This window comes from Borostomias antarcticus (assembly GCF_949987555.1).
Source record: "Borostomias antarcticus genome assembly, chromosome: 15".
Taxonomy (NCBI): Eukaryota; Metazoa; Chordata; class Actinopteri; order Stomiiformes; family Stomiidae; genus Borostomias; species Borostomias antarcticus.
In genome coordinates, this window is record NC_140248.1 from 8,052,850 (window position 1) to 8,069,665 (window position 16,816).

The 16,816-nt window shown below is 44.3% G+C and overlaps 2 protein-coding genes across 2 annotated transcripts in view; one reads left to right on the plus strand and one right to left on the minus strand.

The window, feature by feature from the left end:
- Positions 1 to 7,402, minus strand: part of p2rx1 (purinergic receptor P2X, ligand-gated ion channel, 1) — a gene marked incomplete at both ends in the record, with an annotated part of 28,476 nt that extends 21,074 nt beyond the window's left edge. Inside the window, one exon of the mRNA XM_084449882.1 lies at positions 7,215 to 7,402. Coding sequence (XP_084306008.1) covers positions 7,215 to 7,402 — 188 coding nt within the window. The remainder of the gene's footprint in view (positions 1 to 7,214) is intronic.
- Positions 7,403 to 9,699: 2,297 nt separating this feature from the next.
- On the plus strand, positions 9,700 to 16,452 carry dhx33 (DEAH (Asp-Glu-Ala-His) box polypeptide 33). Its single transcript, XM_084449717.1, has 12 exons — positions 9,700 to 10,007; positions 10,342 to 10,502; positions 10,678 to 10,905; positions 11,327 to 11,497; positions 11,625 to 11,810; positions 11,983 to 12,094; positions 12,537 to 12,696; positions 12,844 to 12,932; positions 13,058 to 13,185; positions 13,370 to 13,573; positions 13,720 to 13,806; positions 14,879 to 16,452. Exons 1-12 carry the CDS (start codon positions 9,800 to 9,802, stop codon positions 15,185 to 15,187), a joined length of 2,043 nt encoding a protein of 680 aa, XP_084305843.1. The 5' UTR covers positions 9,700 to 9,799; the 3' UTR covers positions 15,188 to 16,452.
- Positions 16,453 to 16,816: the final 364 nt, after the last annotated feature.

A 16,816-nucleotide genomic window follows, 5' to 3' on the forward strand; every position in this document is an offset into this window, starting at 1 on the left:
TGACTGGGGTAGGGGGGAAAGAGGATCTGATATCGTTAACTTTCTTGTCAAAGAAGTTGGCGAAATCATCAGGGAGAAGTGGGGAGTAGGAGATGGGGGCTGGAGTAGTGAAGAGAAGGTTTCAAAGAGTTTTTTAGGATTGGAAGCAGAGGTTAGGATTTTAGAGCGGAAGAAAGCAGCTTTAGCAGCAGACAGAGAGGAGGAGAATGTGTATCGAGCTCCTCTAGGAATTCACCAAGAGGACCTGGTGGGCGATACACAACAGCAATGGTGAGCTTGATTGGATAAGTGACAGAGACAGCATGGAATTCAAAAGAGTGCGGGGTGAACTGTGGAATCGAGACGAGTATTTCCATGTTGGGGAAATGAGCAGGCCAGTACCACCACCTCGCCTCGCAGCTCTGGGAGTGTGGGAGAAACAGTACACATCTGACAGGGCTGCGGGTGTGGCAGTGTTCTCTGGTGTGATCCATGTCTCAGTGAGAGCAAGGAAGCTGAGGGAGAGCAAGGATGCATAGCCTGAGAAACTCAGCTTTGGGCACTGCCGACTGGCAATTCCAAAGTCCCCCTGTCACCACTTGCTCTCTATGAGTTGAGACAGTAGGATAGATGAGGTTAGAGGGGTTACGGAGTCTGGGGGTGACCCAGTGTCTGCGTGACCCCCGGAGAGGGAACACAACAGGAATAGGATGCAAACGCACACATGCTAACAAAACAGGTACAGAGGTAGGTGCAGACGTACTACCTTCCTGACAGTCTTACTTGACAAAGTCGCTCTTGAATAAGTCGCCCGGTGCCTTTGGTCGCGCGCCGGAGGGAGCTGTCGCCTTCTAAGCCTGCATTGCTTAAAGGAAAATGCTCGTTTTTGACAACCTGGACCTTATTTACGACATATTATAAGAAGTTTGACTCACCCAGATCACTTTTGTGTTGTTCGGAGGCCTGTAGAAGAAATTTAAAATCCAGCGCGAGCCAGTATATCCATGTAATGGCGGCGCACGGGGCATAGGGAATGCAGTTTCTCAAAATCCATTTTCGGCCGCTAAACGGTTGTTTTCATCAATCACATTGCATGAATCGACAGTTGATATTCCTCTACGCGAGCCATTCTTTCGGTTTTCAAATACGTGGTCTGTAGCCTCTGTAATATGATCTTTACAAGCCTCTCCCCCACTTGCTCCAGCACGCATGCGCACAGGCCAGCGCGCAGCCTGCTATTCTCCGGCTCACATTCTCTGCGCTACGATCGTAGTTGGTGCCGAGAATATTGTCGTCGTCATTCGTCAGCAACAATCCGATCGTAGCGCAGAGAATGTGAGGGAGCATAGCCAGTGTAAAGATCATATTACAGAGGCTACAGACCACGTATTTGAAAACCGAAAGAATGGCTCGCGTAGAGGAATATCAACTGTCGATTCATGCAATGTGATTGATGAAAACAACCGTTTAGCGGCCGAAAATGGATTTTGAGAAACTGCATTCCCTTTGCCCCGTGCGCCGCCATTACATGGATATACTGGCTCGCGCTGGATTTTAAATTTCTTCTACAGGCCTCCGAACAACACAAAAGTGATCTGGGTGAGTCAAACTTCTTATAATATGTCGTAAATAAGGTCCAGGTTGTCAAAAACGAGCATTTTCCTTTAAGGTCTGTAACTGCTGATTGCTAATCGTCTGCCAGGAGAGTAGGCCACTCCCTCAGCCCACTCAACAGGGCAATTAGTCTAGCTCAGGCAGAAACTAACTCTCACAATAGCCTTGAATAACAAAGCAGTTTCAAAACGACACTGACGACTTAGCACTTAGCACTACCTATTAGAGTAAGAAAATTATACTTAGGTTTCTAGTTCAGTCTTGTAGCTCCAAGTTCCTTCCAGAGGTTAAAAGCAATCTGGAGAACACTTGGGCCTGTGCTGTTTATATATCCTGACTTCAGCAGGCCACTCCCTCAGCCCACTCAACAGGGCAATTAGTCTAGCTCAGGCAGAAACTAACTCTCACAATAGCATTGCATAACAAAGCAGTTTCACAACGATACTGACGACTTAGCACTTAGCTATTAGCACTTAGCTACCTATTAGAGTAAGAAAATTATACTTAGGTTTCTAGTTCAGTCTTGTAGCTCCAAGTTCCTTCCAGAGGTTAAAAGCATCACACAACACACACATGCTGTGTGGTTGCCGGTGAAAGTGTTCCTTGCATTTATCCCATCCAACGCTGCAACGCCTCCACCTCCTTCAGGGGCAGCCAGGAGAAACATCCTACTCTAAACTAAAGCCAACTCCACTATTCAACAACTGTATAGGCTGACGACATGCATCATGGGTGGAGGTTTGCGTTCTGCTAGATAGTAGGCTAGTGGCCCTTCAGAATTATACCTAATAAGAAATGGGACAGAGCTCGTTCAAGTCTTCAGTAACTTGTGTGCAAATTATTCCTCGTTGTCTGCTCTGAATTGTATAAATTGGTTTGCTCATGAGTCCCTGGAACGTTACAGCATTTTTTAAGCGCCAAAATCAGAGGATTCGGGTTCGATCCCGTGTGGGCAAGTTAAGCCTGCTGGCTGTCAACTATTATAGTGATCTGACCAAATGTGCAAGACAGAACAAGACAGAGTAGGCTAAAGCCTAATTTATGCTTCTTGAAAAGTGTCGCTCGACAAATGTCACTTGACAAAATAAAAGTGTCGCTCGACATGTTGCATTTATGCTTCGGGCAACACTTCGCCGCGCGCTTGTCATTCTGTTGCGCGTTTGTTGTCATTCTGAGAGAAGCGGCTTTCTGAGGGAAAGAGTTTAATCTGCGGTAAAGAGGTTATTCAGAGAGCGGGTTTCATTGTGTTTTGTTTTCATTCTTTTCCGCAGTACTTGGGCATCTCTGTGAAGGGGCAGGGATGAATTGTATAGATCGGGATATCTCCTCACAAGCTCGGAGAGCCGTTCCTCTACTCCTTCCATGACAGCCAAACGTCAAATGACAGCCAAAACTAAAACAAGCATATCCATGGCAGCGCACGAGCCTTCTATAGCTATCCAATCACACTTGAGCGACAATTTGTGACGGAGTCAGCGACATTTAGAAAAACCGTTGGTGCGACACTTTTTGTGTCAGCGACACTTTTTTTTTCCACAAAAAGTCTCGCCCATGACGTCAAAAGTGTCGAGCGACGGTTTTAAAAGTGTCGAGCGACGAAGCATAAATTGGGCTTAATATAACCATGATCGAAGCATGTTTACACATACATAGTAGATAGCCTATTCCAACAGATTTGAACATTATTGCGAAGTTGCCTACGTCTTATTTATACAGGCATGTTCTTTCCCCGCACCGGTAGCCACTGCAGTCAAGTGAGCCGCACTTTTTTCTTCCACGGTCAAGTGAGCCGCACTTTTTTTTTCTAATTTCAGAAAAGAAAATGGGGTGCGCACCTATTACGGTACACAGTGAACCGGTTGCTGGAATGCAATTTTATATCGTCATTGCAGCTTTTCCTTAGAACAGACTCACACATTGGGATATCTATGTATATAATTTAGATATAATGTAGAATAAACAAATGTCTGTATTTCGGAAATTATGTAGGCTAGACACAGAACTAGGCTACTTCTCATGCACTCATGCACTGACTTCAATCTGATTCCTCCGAGCTGAGCCCCCCCCTCCCTCCCTCTCTCTCTCTCTCTCTCTCTCTCTCTCTCTCTCTCTCTCTCTCTCTCTCTCTCCCTCCCATTGCTCGCCTTTCTCTTGCTCTCAGTCTCTCTGGCTAAGAATATTTAATACTCATGTAGTCAATATAATGTGAATTATACAAAACTCTTCACATGATGCATTTTGAATCAATCCTCATAAAGTATTAATGTACAAACATTTGAAGTGTGTTTTTCTCGTTCTTGACAAGTAATAAAAGGATAATTGTACGGTGTTCATTAGAGTCTATCATACATGCTTTCAGGACCCCTCCCTCTACCAAACTATGAAAAAATTTCATTTTGACGGTGTGGATTTTCAATAATCCCATCACAAAGTCCTACTGTAAGCACATTTTGACTGTTTTTCTGAATTTTGACAGGTTATTATAGGAGAAATATAATTTTGTTCATGGAAGTGTCTCATATCCCTGAGTTCAGGACCTCTCCCTCTATAAATTCATGCAAGAATATTTGACTTTTACAGTGTAGATTTTGAATAATCCCATCACAAAGTCCTACTGTAAGCACATTTTGACTGTTTTTCTGAACTTTGACAGGTGATTATAGGAGAAAAATAATTTTGTTCATGGGAGTGTCTCATATCCATGAGTTCAGGACCTATCCCTCTATAAGGTCATGCAAGAATATTTGACTTTTACAGTGTAGATTTTGAATAATCCCATCACAAAATCCTACTGTAAGCACATTTTGACTGTTTTTCTGAACTTTTGACAGGTGATTATAGGAGAAAAATAATTTTGTTCATGGGAGTGTCTCATATCCATGAGTTCAGGACCTCTCCCTCTATCATGTCATGCAAGAATATTAGACTTTTACAGTGTAGATTTTGAACAATCCCATCACAAAGTTGTACTGTAAGCACATTTTGACTGTTTTTCTGAATTTTGACAGGTTATTATAGGATAAATATAATTTTGTTCATGGGAGTGTCTCATATCCCTGAGTTCAGGACCTCTCCCTCTATAAATTCATGCAAGAATATTTGACTTTTACAGTGTAGATTTTGAACAATCCCATCACAAAGTCGTACTGTAAGCACATTTTGACTGTTTTTCTGAACTTTGACAGGTGATTATAGGAGAAATATAATTTTGTTCATGGGAGTGTCTCATATCCATGAGTTCAGGACCTCTCCCTCTATCATGTCATGCAAGAATATTAGACTTTTACAGTGTAGATTTTGAATAATCCCATCACAAAATCCTACTGTAAGCACATTTTGACTGTTTTTCTGAACTTTTGACAGGTGATTATAGGAGAAAAATAATTTTGTTCATGGGAGTGTCTCATATCCATGAGTTCAGGACCTCTCCCTCTATCATGTCATGCAAGAATATTAGACTTTTACAGTGTAGATTTTGAACAATCCCATCACAAAGTTGTACTGTAAGCACATTTTGACTGTTTTTCTGAATTTTGACAGGTTATTATAGGATAAATATAATTTTGTTCATGGGAGTGTCTCATATCCCTGAGTTCAGGACCTCTCCCTCTATAAATTCATGCAAGAATATTTGACTTTTACAGTGTAGATTTTGAACAATCCCATCACAAAGTCGTACTGTAAGCACATTTTGACTGTTTTTCTGAACTTTGACAGGTGATTATAGGAGAAATATAATTTTGTTCATGGGAGTGTCTCATATCCATGAGTTCAGGACCTCTCCCTCTATCATGTCATGCAAGAATATTAGACTTTTACAGTGTAGATTTTGAATAATCCCATCACAAAGTCGTACTGTAAGCACATTTTGACTGTTTTTCTGAATTTTGACAGGTTATTATAGGATAAATATAATTTTGTTCATGGGAGTGTCTCATATCCCTGAGTTCAGGACCTCTCCCTCTATAAATTCATGCAAGAATATTTGACTTTTACAGTGTAGATTTTGAATAATCCCATCACAAAGTCCTACTGTAAGCACATTTTGACTGTTTTTCTGAACTTTGACAGGTAATTATAGGAGAAAAATAATTTTGTTCATGGGAGTGTCTCATATCCATGAGTTCAGGACCTCTCCCTCTATCATGTCATGCAAGAATATTAGACTTTTACAGTGTAGATTTTGAATAATCCCATCACAAAGTCGTACTGTAAGCACATTTTGACTGTTTTTCTGAATTCTGACAGGTGATTATAGGAGAAAAATAATTTTGTTCATGGGAGTGTCTCATATCCCAGAGTTCAGCACCTCTCCCTCTATCATGTCATGCAAGAATATTAGAACTTTACAGTGTAGATTTTGAATAATCCCATCACAAAATCTTACTGTAAAAGTCTAATATCCCTGCATCCCTGCATCCCCTCGCTCACTTGACTGCAGTTGCATGTTACACCCTGTTCGCAAAACATCCTTGGAATTTTGTTCTACCGTTTGGAGCCTACATCTGAAAACATTCCGTTTGGAGGACAGACCGCAAAAGAAACGCCCCAGCCTACACTACGCGCAAATCGGAGGGGTAGGACCTTGTGGTAGGGTCAAGGGCCGGGGGGTGGGATTGGGATTGGAAACTAGGCTACCTATTACAGAGGGCACTTCAAACTATCGGTTATGCACTTGGAGCGCCAATTCCATTAGGCCTACCATGACGGTCAGTATTGTAGTTGTGTAGTCTAGGCATTATGTGTTCATCATACATGCTAATAATGAGCCTCTTTTCCTCCTGCGAGAAAAACACCACTCTCTCCCCTTGGTGTCCTCTAGTCACCATACCTGAGTTGATTGATTGATTGATCGATTAATTAATTGATTGGTTAATTGATTGATTACTCTGATTCAAAACTAGCCCACACTCATTACATACATTGAATAGTTAAAAATCACAGAGGACTTTCTCTGGGCTACACAAAACACTAAACCCAAGAGATACAGTAGCTTTGGGGGTAGGCTGCATCCCTCATTCAAGCATTAACAACAAACAGTGTAGCCCATGTTTGATTGTGATCTGTGATAGCATATGCCTGAGCCTGTTTAACTCATGTGGCTCCTCAGGTGCTGTTGTCTGTAGATGTGCATGCACACACACACACACACACACACACACACACACACACAAAGCCACACACACACACACACACACACGCAGGGACACAAATAAGCACACTAGAGATAGAAGTACACACAACTGTCTTCAAATGATTAAGCATTCTCAACAACTCTCTCAAACTCATGTCAACATCTCTATGTCAACACCGCCCATGTCTACATTTCTCAAGAACAACTCAGTTAAGCCTGAATCACATGCCTCTCCAGCTGAAATAATAATTGTGTTACAACATGTTTTTGTGTGTGTGACATTATGCTGGTGTTCGACAAGCAATGGTTCTATGAACAAGGATCATTCAGAAGAGAGTCTCAAGAGAGTCACCATTTTAAGAATGTCTGACATGCTGAAACATGCAGGTGGACCGCTCCCAAATACAACTCCTGAGAGAGAGAGTGTCCTGGTAGTTCCTGTTCCTGTCGACGAACAGAAAGTGGAAGAGGGGGTGTCCTTACTTACCCGATGATGTAACCTAGGACCCCCAGCTGGATCAGGCGGCACACGACCCCCACCCGCCTGTTCCTCACCAGCACCTGCCGGGGCGTCTCGTACTCGAAGAAGAAGTCAGAGAGGGTGTTGGTGATGTAGCTCTTCATTCTGTGGCTCCCCTGGGGAGAGGAAGATCTCTCCACCCCGCTTGTATACATACGCCCGGATACTTCTTCACTCCGCTCCTCTTATACTGCCCTGCCCTCTAAAGACAGAGGTGCCGTGCCTCCCTTTAACAGCTGGCACGCTTTACTAGTTGTACTGTTGGACTAAGTGTTGGACTTCCTCCCTCTCTCGCCCACTCCCTCTCTCTCTCTCTCTCTCTCTCTCTCTCTCTCTCTCTCTCTCTCTCTCTCTCTCTCTCCGATGTCTTGCTCTCACTTACTCAGTCATACACACAGAGGCGGTCTTTCTGTTTGTCATCATCATTCCATCTCACACAGGCTCATATTCACTCTGTATTATTCAACATTACAAGATGTTTTTGGACCTTTGGTCCTATATGGCAAAAAGTGACTACTTCACAGTCCACTCATTATTCAACAGCGTTTACACATAAACACCCCCCCCTCTTGTAATCACTCAATACTAAGCCATTTCCTCTGGCTCTGTCTTCCTGTATGTACATAGAGATAGTTACCACTTAAGTACCACATAGAGATACTGTAGGCTTCAGGGAAGCCTTGTTGCTGTTTACTTGTGTCTTCTGTACATAATAGATATATGGCCATATGTTGTAAGCACTATTTTGTGTTTTAATGTTTGTGCGTGCATGCGTGGGTGCTCTGGATAGCCATGTCCATCGGATGCAGACTACACTCCATCTATCTGGGTGTGAGAGAGTGTGTGATAGGATCTCATACCTCGATTTATCACCTACAGCTCAAGGTAGGTAGGCTACAGGCAGAAGGGCATTCACATGGCAAAAACAACTCTTGGGTTTCTTCTGTTGTTTCTCTGGGAGAACCTTTTGGGGGAAAAATTTTAAAACACTTTCACTTGGTAACACTTTATTTTAAGGGGTGTGCATAAGACATGATGCTGTCATAATGCTGTCATGACACTGTCATAACAATGACATGACACATGAATGATATATAAATGTATAAATAAATAAAATAAATAATTAAATAAATATAAATGTTTAATACTGTTGTCATTAAGTGTCATTCGTTCATTACGTCATTTGTAATGCAAAGCTGACATTGTTTGAGATGTCTTTGCTATGACAACTTGACATTAACCAAGATGATATAGCATGTCAATGTTTTTACTATGACAACTTGACATTAATCAAGTCAACATAACCTGTCATAACCGTGACCAGACCTAATTATCAAAAAGTAGTGTGGATAAGACTGACATGACACTGTCATCACTGTGACATGATATGAATGTTTATGACTGTCATGAAGTGTCATTCGGTCAATTATCTAATGTTTAATGCAAAGTTGACATTGTTTGAGATTCCTTTGTTTATTGTCCTGTGGTTTTAGTTTGTTTGAGTTTGAGCAGTTTTACCCAGAGGGACTTCTTTAGCATTCAAGAAAACAAGTTGATAAGATAAGATTATCCTCTTTCAATGTTGCCCCGGGTCAAATACATTGTCAGGTTAGTGTTTGTTCAACTGAGCTTCCGTTTAGTTTTTTGTTTATCTGGACTGTCTCGAGGCTGTGGTGGAGAGGAGGATGAGGGACAAACTGAAGTCCATCCTGGTCAACCCCTCACATCCCCTGTATGTATATCATTTTACATATTTATACATGTTGTATGTATGTATGTATGTATGTATGTATGTATGTATGCATGTATGTATTCTTTGTTTTAGAATAGTTGAGTTTTATTTTAGAATAGCTTAGTTTCAATTGCATCACAGGACTACATATTTTATATCTTTAGTTTTACTTCAGACAACACTAGTGTACAGTAAGCTTGTAAGGTTTTGATCATCATTTTATTAGCCATTTTGATGATCTATTCATCAATATTTAGAAAAACAAACTGACAAAATTCATTGTAAATAACATTACCACTATTAGCCTATATCCACATAGCCTAACAGGCCATTCAAATCACCACATAGCCTATCAAGCATGTAAACAAATTGCCCGGACATAAACAAGACACAAATACAAAAAAGACAAATAATAGGCCTACATTAAAACACATGACAATACAAATATATAATATCAATGTAACACAATAGACTCGATTGTAAGCTTATTATAGTGATAAATATTGTCACTTTGGCAAGAAGTTTAGACATTTTTGGTTGTTAATAAAACATATTTAGCAGCAAGGATACAATTTTCCATTTCAAGAGATGTGTAGCCTGGACGCAGGTGCACGTTGCCACCACAGGGTGGCCTAATGACGTCGTAAATCTGCGACCAATCTTACCACGTGGGGAAAAAATATGCAGTCGATGAGGTAAACAACCGCAGTGGAGCTACTGTGTAATCTTTCACGAAAGCAGGTTTTGGTGTTCTTTTGTATTAGAGAAGTCTACCATATACGACTATAAGGTTTTTTTGTAAAGCGGTTCTGTCTATACAATGCCCCACGACCCCGATCCTCCTCCGGCGAAAAAATTCAAGCCGGGGTCTCCTTTTTACCGTCTCGATAAGAAGCCTGGGATGCTGCTGCCTAGAAAGGGAAATGCATCGGTTCCCCTAGACGTCCAAAGAAAACACCTTCCGATATACCAGGCTAAGTCTCAACTCATCAACCAGCTTAGACAGCTTCATAATGCTGTCTTGATCGGTAAGGACAACGTTCATTTTAAAATATAAACAGTCACCCCCACGCTTCCTGCTGGCTGACTTCACCCGAGACTAGTCCCCAGTGCAGGACAGTTTTTTTTACATGCTGACATTTTCATTGTACTAGGGACAATCTAGTTTACGAGCCAGCTGTTCGGCTAAAGTTATAGCTGAGTTAGTCTGTGTGACAATTCAATGTGGTTTAGCTAGCTAGTTCGTTGGACAGCTGCTGTCAATGGTGGTCAGTTGATTTCTTATTTAACGTTACAACAGTGCTCACTGTTCATACTTGCTGAAGTGGGTTTGCTTTCATTCTGCCCCATCGTGTGAATCAGGTGAGACGGGCTCTGGGAAGACCACGCAGATACCTCAGTACCTGTATGAAGCTGGCATCGGGCGACAGGGCATCGTGGCTGTCACACAGCCTCGCCGGGTGGCTGCTATCTCACTGGCAGGGAGGGTGGCAGAGGAGAAGAGGACTCAGCTTGGGAAACTGGTAAGCAAGCCTCTTGTCATGACAGTGTGGCTGTTTGGTTTGTGCATTTTAAGCAGACTATCAATCTTAAACAGAGCATAAATACTGTTTTTCCATCCATAACAAATAAAAAGAAGGAAATACTGCCCGCACACAGCACTTTGTAAAACCAAACGTTATGGAAATGTCTGTACAGGTTGGCTACACGGTGCGGTTTGAGGATGTCACCTCTTCAGAGACAAAGCTGAAGTTCATGACGGACGGCATGCTGCTGCGCGAGGCCATCGGAGACCCCTTGCTGCTACGCTACACTGTGGTGGTCCTGGATGAAGCCCACGAGCGCACCGTTCACACCGATGTCCTGTTTGGCGTCGTGAAGGCAGCGCAGCGCAAGCGCCGAGAACAGAACAAGCTGCCATTGAAGGTAGGACACGTTATGCTGGTGTTGGCAGCAGTAGCCTACCTTTGCCGCGTTCCTCCTCATCTTCATCGATTCAATTTAATTTAAATACAGATTTTACGCCCATTTATCCCCTTCCCGCTCATCAACTGTTTTTCCGTTCATTATACATCATGGAAATTCAGCTTTTTAGTCATTGAAAGTCAGGGAAAAGTCTGAGAATTTGACCTTTGACTGGGACTGAGAGTGGGAATCCTCTGTGTTGTTGAATGCTCCCAAGGTCACGTCAGCATATTTCTCCCCATGTAACCCTTGTAAGGTGATTGTAATGTCAAATTTCTCCCCATGTAACCCTTGTAAGGTGATTGTGATGTCATATTTCTCCCCGTGTAACCCTGGTAAGGTGATTGTGATGTCATATTTCTCCCCGTGTAACCCTGGTAAGGTGATTGTGATGTCAGCCACCATGGACGTGGACCTCTTCTCCCAGTACTTCAACAAGTCTCCTGTGCTGTACCTGGAGGGGAGGCAGCACCCCATTCAGATTTACTACACCAAACTGCCCCAGTCTGACTACCTCCAGGCCGCTCTGGTCTCCGTGTTCCAGATTCACCAGGTAATGTATGCTTCCTGTAAAATAGTAGACGGTTTTAATTTTAACCTTACTCACATGACACTGTTGTATCACGTGTGCCTGTGTGAGTAGATAAAAAGTGACTTGTTACTGTGCGCGCTCGGAGCAGGAAGCCCCTCCTTCCCATGACATCCTGGTGTTCATGACGGGTCAGGAGGAGATCGAGGCTCTGGCCCGGACGTGTCGAGACATCAGCAAACATCTGCCGGACAGCTGCTGCCCCATGACCGTCATCACCCTGTACGCCTCGCTACCCCCCGCCCAGCAGCTCCGGGTCTTTCAGCCCGCCCCCAAGGTCTGGCCCCCCACCTCCACCCACCCAGAGGACACTGCTTACAGTCCTACTGTATTAACTGTACATTCAACATTTAACATACGTGACCATTGACATGGGACCATTGAATGGTGCCCTCCAGCAGTGCCTTATGTCTTATTATGAACACGTCCTATCTGTGCTGTTCTCCTAGGGTTGCAGGAAGGTTATCCTCTCAACCAACATCGCTGAGACATCAGTGACGATCTCGGGGATCAAGTACGTCATAGACACGGGGATGGTGAAAGCGAAGCGCTTCAATCCAGGTGAGATTCCGAGCCGCACGCGATCCTAAAGGTAGACTCGGACGGTACGGCGTCGCTCCCAAAATGAGAGGGGCGACACTTGGCGGTGACGATGAAAAGACGAGATGTGATTGGCCTGGCATTGGTTAGCTGTATCAGTCCATGCACTGTACATCGCGATGGTAGGAGAGGAACATCTTTATCTTTGGTGTGTCGGGGCTTCTGGGTGTGTACCGTCGTATGTCTAGTCCACCTTTAACCGCATCCCTGGTTGACACTCTTATTATTATTTTTGTTAGGGTGTTGTGTCAGTCAGTCAGTCAGTCAGTCAGTCAGTCAGTCAGTCAGTCAGTCAGTCAGCCAGTCTTATCTCTGGGTCCTGATAGATCTGTGTGTTTGTGTGTGTTTGTGTGTGTGTGTGTGTGTGTGTGTGCGCGCGCGTGTGTGTGTGTGTGACGCCCAGAGAGTGGTCTGGAGGTGCTGGCGGTGCAGCGGGTGTCTAAAGCCCAGGCGTGGCAGCGAGCGGGCAGGGCTGGCAGAGAGGACTCGGGCTCCTGCTACCGCCTTTACACCGAGGAGGAGTTCGACAACCTCATCCCCATGACCGTGCCGGAGATCCAGAGGTAAGGCGCGCGGCGTCTCAGCTCAGGGTCGTCGGTACGGCTGAGGGGAGAAAGAAGCCGGCGCAGGGAAACGTAGCCGCTGACTGCGGTTTGATACCTTTAGGTCAGTGTGATTCAGTGTTCTGCTCCTCTGTGGGTTTTCTGCAGGTGTAACCTAGCCAGCGTTATGCTCCAGCTCATGGCTCTGGGGATTCCAGATGTGATGAACTTTGACTTCATGTCCAAGCCGTCCCCTGGTAAGATCGGGTCCGCGCTCCTGTTGTCAGACCTGCTCTTAACTCACTGAGATACTGGTGTGTAGCGCGTAGGGTTTTGGCGGTAGTAACGTAGTAACTTTGCGCGCTGGGTGCGTTTTGGCCAGAGGCCATCCGTTCGGCGGTGGAGCAGCTGGATCTGCTGGGAGCTGTGGAGAGGAGGGAGGAGCAGGTCTCCCTCACGGCCCTGGGCAAGAAGATGGCCAGCTTCCCTCTGGAGCCCCGCTACGCCAAGGTAAGGCACACAGGGATCGTCTTGATATGGCAGCTGCATAGCTTAACGGAAGCAGTGTGGCTGTATTCTGAGCTACGTGGAACCCAGACTCGCTCTCACTTTCTTTCTACCTTTCTCTCTCTCTCTCTGTCTCTCTCTCTCTCTCTCTCTCTCTCTCTCTCTCTGTCTCTCTCTCTCTCTCCAGACCATCCTGCTGTCCCCAGACTTCTCGTGTTCAGAGGAGGTGCTGACTATCGTGTCTCTGCTGTCGGTGGACACGGTGCTCTACAACCCGCCCGCCCGTCGCGAGGAAGTCCTCGCCGCACGCAGGAAGTTCTCCTCCAGCGAGGGCGATCACATGACCCTCCTCAACATCTACAGAGCTTTCAAAAAAGTGGGCGGCAATAAGGTCAGTTGATCTTGATCAATATTAGGACAACTTGGGAGCGTTGATAAACCAAAGAGATCCAGAGCAAGGATTCCCCAATACAGAGAGGTATGATTAACGGACACGCTAGTTTCAGTGCCGTCTCTTTTGTGTCTCCCCTTGTTCAGGAGTGGTGTCGGGAGAACTTTGTCAACAGCAGGAACATGAGCCTGGTAGGGGAGGTCCGTGCTCAGCTCCGAGAAATCTGTCTCAAGGTACACAAAAAAAGAAAACAGAAATAAACACTTAACTAACTGGTATGTCCATATCCATCCATCTATACTAGTATAGAGGATGTCTCTGTTTCTGTTCGCATTTCCTCAGACACCGTCGGCCTGATAGCATTCATATTGGCACAGGTATCTCCATGCGTCCCAGACAGACAGTGACACGGCGGGATTTGTAATTAATTAATGTTTTGGCTAATTTTAACATTAAGTACTGTTCTGGAGCCGTCCCTCCTTTCACAATGCACTTTCACAAGTCAAGCCAGCCAGTAGAAATACTGCTCGGATTGAACCCCGCCCTGATACTTTGGCCAAAATAACTGTGGCTGCCCTGATGCAAACACTGAACTATGACCTTCGCCCCAGCGTTCCAGGTAGCCTACTTTGCCGTTGCTCAGCTCTGCCCAAAATTAGTTTGTTCTCTTGTCTGCCCCATTAGTAGTAGCCAGCTAGCTAGCTAGCTAACGTTAGCCAAACCAAGTTATCATTCAGATGGGATTTGGCGTGATGCTAATTTTCATTATGTCAACATTAGCTATCAGAACAGTTGCATGAATGTCTTCTGGTCAATCTAGCGGTCTGTAAAATTGACCAAATGTCAAGAGGTGGACATCATTCAATTCTTCTCTGCCTACAGAATCTAGCAATGTGCTTTTGAACAGTTTGCAGTCGATTAGTGTCGTTCTACGCACAGAGAGCATTGACCACCATTGAGTTGGGACTTGAATTTCCCCATTCTGTATGGCGCACAGTTCTGATACCCCTATCTCGCTTTCTGGGTATACTCTTAGTATTAATATTTTTCTGGAAGGACAAATGAAAGGCATACAATGGACAATTAAAACAATATTTTCCTTCCATTTTTCTATTCTTAAACAAAAACCCCTCCCTACAGACTTCAACTGTAGTAGAATAAGGCGGATGGATCTGGTGCAATAGTTTTATTAAAAGCCTTTGATATATTCTGGGCGTGCTGTATAATGGACTACTACTACTAATTGCTCTAATGGGTGTCAGCACTTGTTTACCTAATAACAATCTCACCCCTGTGATTTCCCAGTTGAGCCTGAAACTGGAGTCGTGCGGGGCAGACACGGGGAACGTCCGGCGCTGTCTGGCCCACGGCCTGTTTGTAAACGCCGCCGAACTGCAGCCAGACGGCAGCTACACGGCCCTGGACACCCACCAGCCTGTGGCCATCCACCCCTCCTCCGTCCTCTTCCAAGCCAAGCCCGCCTATGTGGTCTTCAATGAGCTGCTGCACACCTCTCGATGCTACATGAGAGACCTTTGCCTGGTGGACGCCGATTGGCTGGTGGAGGCCGCACCCGAGTACTTCCGCCGGAAACTCCGCCCCACCAAGAGCTAGCCAATGGGGAATCAGGACTGAAGCTGAACCAAACCTTCCCAGCAACAACACCCTTCTTTCACAGCCAGGAAGGTACAACTGGAAGCATGACGGGAAGAGCTCTTTCAAATCTTTCCAAAAACCGAGAATCGCAAGGTTTTAAAAAACAATATTCACTTAGTGCTTGTGTACCAGTTTTCGAGAGGTTTGAGAGGCCGATGTCGTGGGTAGGATTTTCCTCTACGACCTCATGGACCAGCATTTGGCCCCAAAGCAGATATCTGATCATCTAGACCCCCGAGGTGACCTGTAACTCTTTTTAAAAATGTGTTTTCTCTTGGCTTGATATATTGCTTTATAATGCCTATAACTGTTTGCCTCACAACCTGAGAAGTGGGTTTTGATAGAAGTCTTAAGTTCACTTATAGATATTACATGTTGCATGTTTGGTAGCAGCTTAGCCAACCTCACAGAAAGAGGATGGCACAGTCCAAATAAGATGAAGAGGAGAGCAGATAATCAGATCCCCACCTACCCTGCTGAACGCAGGGTGCATACAATGCACAACATGCAATTACACTCAAAATGATTTGCATAGATATTTTCTACCTTCCTTAACATTTAGATATTGTACATACATACAGTATAATATGTACATGTAATGAGCATCCTAATTGCTTAACAGTCATTGGCTATTGCTGTTATCCAAGTTTATTCAATTGACTGCGTTGGAATTGGGTGACTAATGGTGACCTTTGTACTCATTGGGTTTTGTCACAGATAATCACATAAACTGTTGGTAAAATCAGATTTGATATGTTTAATATTGCCTCAGTCAGAGGATACTGCGCCATTTGTCCACTTTTCCCTGTTTCCTGAAGTGAGGACTTGTTCACTTCAATTAATGTGTGTTATGTTAAAAAGCATGGTATGAGTAGCAGTACTGGTGAAAGGACACATGCTTACAAAGTAAGCAGGTTGTAGGTGCAGGGTTAGAGGTTTGAATAGAGCTCTGTGCAGATTTAGTTGTAGAAATGTACACAGGGTTGTAGGGTGTATGTAGTGTCTCAAATTTCAAACAATGCCTGCACCTTCCATCATTATCAATGCATCAAAGCTGGAGCTACAGTTTGAGGGACAACTCAATCTGTGTCTGATAGACTGCAGTTTCTCTGTGAGATAAGTCACCACATGTTCTGTAAAATGTGGATGAATACAGTTGCACAAACACCTGTAAAGCCACATCTTATACTGGTAAAATGGTAGGATGATATGCTATGCATGATAGATTTGATCACTCAGGTCTTTGATACATTGTAGGAAAATACAACAAATTGTATTAACGGAATGGATCTGTTCATTGAACCCATGACAGCAGACACACCCACACGCGTGCAGGAAGCGTTGACCATAAACACACAACGCACACACAATTCAGTCAACCGATGATATTTGATCTGTGTTTTGACCCATCTGTGCTGTCCTTCCTCCATGGGCAGTCAGGAGCAGTGGGCAGCTTTCAGTGCCCAGGGAACAAGTCCAAGTGCTCAGTCCAAGTCCTGGTCAGGGAAAGGACTGAAGAGCATCTGTTCTTCTGCATGTTTTTCATATTTTCATACACACAGAAAGGCCCAGGAGATAACCCGTGCG